General features: G+C 35.4%; 1 protein-coding gene across 1 annotated transcript; it reads left to right on the plus strand.

The window, feature by feature from the left end:
* Positions 1-1,682: 1,682 nt before the first annotated feature.
* Positions 1,683-2,979, plus strand: LOC110027986 (F-box/kelch-repeat protein At1g80440-like). The gene has a single exon (XM_020729661.1). The coding sequence runs from the start codon at positions 1,754-1,756 to the stop codon at positions 2,849-2,851; it is 1,098 nt and encodes a 365-aa protein (XP_020585320.1). The 5' UTR covers positions 1,683-1,753; the 3' UTR covers positions 2,852-2,979.
* Positions 2,980-6,671: the final 3,692 nt, after the last annotated feature.

A 6,671-nucleotide genomic window follows, 5' to 3' on the forward strand; every position in this document is an offset into this window, starting at 1 on the left:
CACGGGAGATATATATATTATTTTATTTTTTTTATTTTTTTCTTATTTGTGTTCATTGGATTATTCTTCTCATATTTTACTTAAACTTTCAAATTCTTATTTTTACCTATATATTATTTTAACATATTGTGCTTATTCTAATGTTGATTGGGCTACTAATTGTTCATATCATAAGTATACCACTAGTTATTTGTCACATTCATCGTCACCTTTAGCATGACCCTCTTAGTTGGCCTTCGCTTTCACCTTTATAAATTTTAGACTTTTTTATGAAGTTCCATTAATTTTCGTGTTTTTTGCTTCCCGTAACATCATGACTTTATGAGAGTGATTTTAAAGTTATCCGAATTATTGATTGTCATATACTTATTAGAACATGTGTCCAATTTTTATAATATAAATATGTAGTCTTTAATATTGTAATCTATCATTTTTTTATGAAGAATATTTTCTTATTATTAAATCTACAAAATGTATGCAAAGAAATTTATATATATATATATATATATATACAACTCACCTTTATTTACTTTTGCTATGCGTGGCATTTTAGGTTAGATTGTCCTCATTTAGTGCTTTATAATATGAATAAAAAATCATTTATACATGCATTCTAAAACATATTACTATTAAATAGTAACTTAAATAAATAGACTCAAGCGTATTGAGTTCAAATATACTAATAACATTTTCTTAACAAAATTTTGTGTCATCAGAAATTTTATTATTTCATAGTTGAATCGAGCGTCTTAGCAAGACGAATCAAATGAGCCTAAGATCACTCAATTCTGACATCATTAAGACACTTAATGTCTATCAAATGTCGTTTGATCATTTTAAGCTCTCTAAGTCGTCCAATCAAATTGTTTCATATTCTTGCATTAATTGCACTTGGAACTCTATAAATAGAGTTCTGCCCCTCTCTTGAAAAGGGGAGAGAGCATGTGAATTAAGAAGAGCTTGAAGTTTTGAGAATGAACTGAAGTTCAATATCTCTTGCCACCGTCGACCACTACTAATAGTCGTTGACCTCTACCGACCGCCGTTGCAACCTCCGACAACTGTCTATCACCGCTTGTTGATCGTTACCGATCACTATCAGTCAACCACTGTCTGCAGCCCCCTATTGATCGCCACTAATTGCTATTGGTCGCCGCCCGCTTCTTGTAATAGTTCATCCTCGTGTTTACGTTGTAACTTGAAAAACCTAGTAATCATTTCACCTATGTGGGACAAATAGTTGCGACTAAAATCTCGAGTTTACGGTGGATCTCTTCAACTGAGTCAGACCTTATGATTTTTTTTATTTTTAAGAGTCTTTCACTTAAAAACTTATGTTGTATCTACTGATTGTTTTCTTTTAATTAAGTGTGTGTTAAATCTTCGAGCAACGCTAAGAACATAATTTATTACTCTATCACAAACAATTTTCTATCACACCTCGATAATTATTATTACTATTATTATTATTATAAAAAATTATTAAGCGTCGATACTGATCCTAAGCCCCTCTACAAACAAATAGAAAGACAAGCTTCTCTCTCTCTCTCTATCTCTCTCTCTCTCTTAAATTGAAAAGTATTTTCACAATTTAATCGAAAGTCTATTGTCAAAAAAAAAATAAAAAAAAAAAAATCTTAAATTTAAGACGCTACGCTGAAACCATCCAAATCTATAAAACCCCTATCTCATTCTACCCCCACATCCAACCTCAAATCGCATAAAAAAAAAGCGAAAGTAAGGCTTATCCAATATGAACTCACTAATTCCAGACCTTCCCGAAGAAATCGGCTTGGAGTGTCTCATCCGTGTACCCCACCAATCCCTCCCTCTTCTCCGGCGAGTCTGCCGCCGTTGGAAAGAAACCACTGAATCCCCCCTCTTCCACCACCTCCGCCGCTCCGCCAACTCCTCCCGCCACCTCATCGTCCTTTCTCAACTCCACCCTTCACCCTCTCCCTCCTCCGGACCCTCTTTCAAGTACTCCCCCTGCCCCCCTTCCTTCCGCCTCTCCGCCCTCCACCTCTCCTCCGGCAACTGGTCCACTCTCCCTCTAACTCCCTTCTTCCCCCGCGGCCTCCCCTTTTTCTGCGGCCTCGCCGCCTCCGGTCTCCATCTCGTCATCATCGGCGGCTGGGAGCCCGACACCTTCGCTCCCTCCAACGCCGTCTACATCTACAGCTTCCTCTCCGCCACCTGGCGCCGCGGCAACCCCATGCCAGGCCCCTCCCGTTCCTTCTTTGCCTGCTCCGCCGGCCCAACCAACCATGTATTCGTCGCCGGAGGCCACGACGAGGAGAAGAATGCTCTGAAATCGGCCATGGTTTACGATATCGCAAAAGACGAGTGGACGATGTTGCCGGAGATGGCGAGAGAGCGAGATGAGTGCACGGGAGTTTTCGATGCTAAAGGCGGGATTTTTCGGGTGGTCGGCGGTTACCCCACCTTGATGCAGGGGAGATTTGAACGGAGCGCAGAGGTGTTTGATTTGGCGGAGTGGCGGTGGGGAGCGGTGGAGGAGGAAGCGGTGCCGGAGGGAGACTGTTCGAATACGTGCGTGGTGGGAGGAGATGGGAGAATCTATGCCTGCGGAGGAGGGAAGAAGGCGGTGTTGGTGAAGCAAGGGGATGAGTGGAGGGAGATGGCGGAGTTGCCGGAGGATGTTAGGGTTGCCACAAAGATGGTGGCTTTGGTTGGACGGTTGATGGTGGTGGGGAGTAGGTGTTCCGGCGGGGCTCAGGCGGCGTATGTGTTGGAGATGAAACAGGGGGTGGCGGCTGGGTGGCGGGCGGTGGAGATTCCGAAAGAATATTCCGGCCATGTTCTGAATGCTTGCTGTGTTGATTTCTAAGGACGCAATCAATATTAACTGCGTCGTGCTTAAAAAGCTTCAGGTTTCTGATTTATGGTTCTGATTTTGTTTATAGGGAAATGGTCTGTTCTACCAATTTTGAGTAAAATTACTTTTTATTTTTGTAATAATTGCTGGTTCTCGCTATAAACTAGTGCTGAGCATTTTATTGTTTTGGATGAATCAAATCTATTTGACAGAATCGAATTAGGGCTCTTTTTGGGGCAGCTTATAAGTGTCACAGTGTTATCAATAACGTCGTCTAATCAATTAGTTTGTGCGTTTTTTGAAAACATTGTCTGTCGTATTTGAGTTTTTTATACTAAACGTAGGCCTCAAGTCGACCCCCGTAGCCCACCCGTGGACTACGTTTCATGATAAGTTGGTGATCTTGAAACGCACAAACTGTCCCAAACAGATCCTTAATCTAACCGAAATTTAATTCAGCCTAAATTATTTTGTCAAAAACTTAATTGTTAATTTGAGTTTTGTTTTGAATGATGATTAATAATTATATATTTTATATGCATAATATTGATTTAAATTTCAGGAATCCTCAATTTAATTTTAAATTTTGAGTGTTTTGTTTCATTTGGTTAAATAAAAATTAAATTGAGCCAATATTCAAGAAATTAATGAGGTTTTAATTTTACTTTTTTTTATCGAATCAATCAATCAAATTTACTCCGTTCAATTCAGTTTCTGAGCTTTATTCAAATAATACAAAGCCCTATCGGGGGAGAAAATTTTGGGTATGCAAGACGTACGCAGAGCTCCATACATCGGAGGTTATTTAGAGGGTATTGGGGGGTTATAGTTAGGTTACAACCCTTGTAATATATATGTAACTTACATATAATCCATCAATACCTTCTGAATAACCTCTCACGTACGCAGCTCTGCGTACTTCTTACATACGCAAATTTTTCTTCTATCGGGGGGCGAAATGAATATATTTTGGACATATTAAAAAAAAATAAAGGGAAGAAAGAAAAAATTTAATCAATTAAAATTTTAAACATTTTAAAATAAATTTAAGGATTGGGGAATTCATTGATTCCGTGAATACAGGAGATATCCGGGGAAATGTTTCAAAGCAACTGTGGATGGGTTGCTTTTTTTATGGTGTTTTTTATTATTTTTTATTATTTATTTGAGTTTAGGGTTGAGATAGAAAATATGTTTTAGAAATTAAAATATCTCTTATTTTTTGTGTGAACTTTTAAATTTCACAATCGATAAGATCTTAGAAAGATTTGTGCAAGTCTTCAGGTCAAAATTGATTTTTAGAAGAGCTCAGCAGATAAATATTAATTAAACATATATTTTTGTTTATTTTTTAATTAATATATAAGGTTTAATTATATATATTTTAAGAAGAGCTCAGCAAGTCTTCAGGTCAACAGCGACGGTCCAGTGGTGGTGGAGCTCGAGGACAGCGGTTTTGGGGTGTTGGTGCTTGAGAATCCTCAAGAGCTTAGATATTTCTTCAAACTTCTCCTCTGACTCCAGGTCTTGGTTTATGTCTCAAGTCCCAAGTTGCCCTTCATTAAGGGAGTTGGGGTCTATTAATAGATTTTGTGAGTGACATCCTTTGTAAATATTACATGAATCAGGACCACTCCATTGGATGGTCTAAAGAGACGGTTATATGAGCATATATGTACTTTAGTGATGTCGGAATTAAGTGATCCAAGGCTCGTCGGATTTGATTTTATGAGAAACTATATTTTGTTATAAATTTATTAGATCTGAAATCCATTTGATCATTCAATCGACCATCCAAAGTCCCCCATTACATTTAAACGACTCGATCTGTGTTTGATTGGACTCGGGTTTGACCAAGTTTAGAGTCACTGGGTTCGCCTTGCTGAGATGCTTAGTTCGATTATAAGTGATAAAATTTGCATTTGGAATTGTTTCTTACTCAAAATATTTTTAGATACGTTCATGAATAAAACAATTTTTTGAGGATCTCTCAATCAATAAAAATAATGATAATTTTATTTGAAATACAAAATCACACGAATAATTTTGTGTTATTGATAGCGAATTAATTCTAAAAGAAAATTGTCCATCAATGATATATATGTGTAAATGTGCATTGTATCAAATAGTTTTAGGTCTATTAATTTCATGTAAGAAATGATAAATTGTGTATCTCATCATAAACTGTTATATGTTATTTCTTGCAATTAAACTTGATTTAAGACTTTAAAAAAAAAGAGCTATAAATGATTTTTTTTTAAGTACTTCTAAACTTGGAGGCAAGGTTGAGTGGCGTGATAGCTGGGTCCTATAAGTATACAAATATAACATCAATACCACTCAATTCCTATATATTTACATTATTACATATCTATATCTAAATTTCAATTTAGACCTATACATACGACCTTATCCATTCGTAAAAAAAAAAGTGTATGAATATTCTTTCCCGGGTTTACATATAAATGGATAAGATTTTGGGTAACACGCTACGTGAAAAAAGTAGTCAAACTACGTCCAATGGTTGAGCGAATAGGCCAAAAAGACGGGAATATTTGGTAAGATACTCGGTTTACATTATATATTAACCTTATTTGAACCAAACATTATTTTGGATTTAATAATATTTAGATTTAGTTGAGCGAATAGGCCAGAAAGACGGGAATATTTGGTAAGATACTCAGTTTACATTATATATTAACCTTATTTGATCCAAACATTATTTTGGATTTAATAATATTTAGATTTGATAAATCCAATTTTACTGGACTTACTAAATCTATTTAACTTAAAACCTACTTGCGGTGAAACACTTCCTTGATATGAGTGGTGGATAATGGTTATTCTAATGTTTAATATTATAATCTAAATTACCCTTAAAAGGATAATGCAATGCAATCATCATGCTGAGAAAGTAAACATGGATGGAGTTCTAACAGTTTTTCAAATCAAAGGTCTCATTATCTATGGGGGGAAGATCTTCTCTTGATAGGTGATGGTCAACACTTAGATAGCTATTGATACTTCATTAGAAAATCTATCCAACTAAATGCAATTATAAGAAAACTATACAATTTATAAATTTTTTAATGGACTTTGAGGCTACTAAAATTCATGTTCCATAAATTTATAGTTAGTCAGCCTAAAATTTCCTTCTTATGATATCATTAAGACATTTAAATTCATAAAATATTATAAAATAGCAAGAATGTCCATATGCGATCTATAAATAGACCATACTTATGTACATTTAAGGAGGAGGTTAAGGCTATAAGAAAGATTTTATATGAAGAATCTAATCCTCTATCATATTTATCAATGTTGACTTTTATTTCAATGGCCATCACCGCTATTGATGATTCCCACTGTTGTTATCAAAGAAGATACTTTCATTGCCACATATGTTGATTCCCGCAATAGCTAATATTGCAAGCATTCATCATCAACATTAGTGTTAAAGTCGATGCTACCAGTCAACTCTAATGTCAATTCTACTTATCAATGCCAACATCAATACTGATCCTCACTCACATAGCAACCACTTAATATCAACTACAACGTCAGCATCAATGATGAAGCCTTCATTACTAATATGGCAAATGATTGCCATCAATGCCGATGATAATGCTTATTGTCATTACCAAGGCTAATACATGCCATCAATACCAAAACTGTCAGTTAAATGCCCATATATAACAATATTACTGACACATGCATCTCTAACAAGGTTGATGCTAGCCTTTTTTTTTTTTTTTTTTTTTTTTTTTTTCTTTTTTTAAAAAAAAAAAAAAAAAAAAAAAAAAAAAAAAATTTTTAAAAGGAATTTTTCTTA

Source organism: Phalaenopsis equestris, unplaced genomic scaffold (genome assembly GCF_001263595.1).
Source record: "Phalaenopsis equestris unplaced genomic scaffold, ASM126359v1 Scaffold000477, whole genome shotgun sequence".
Lineage (NCBI taxonomy): Eukaryota > Viridiplantae > Streptophyta > Magnoliopsida > Asparagales > Orchidaceae > Phalaenopsis > Phalaenopsis equestris.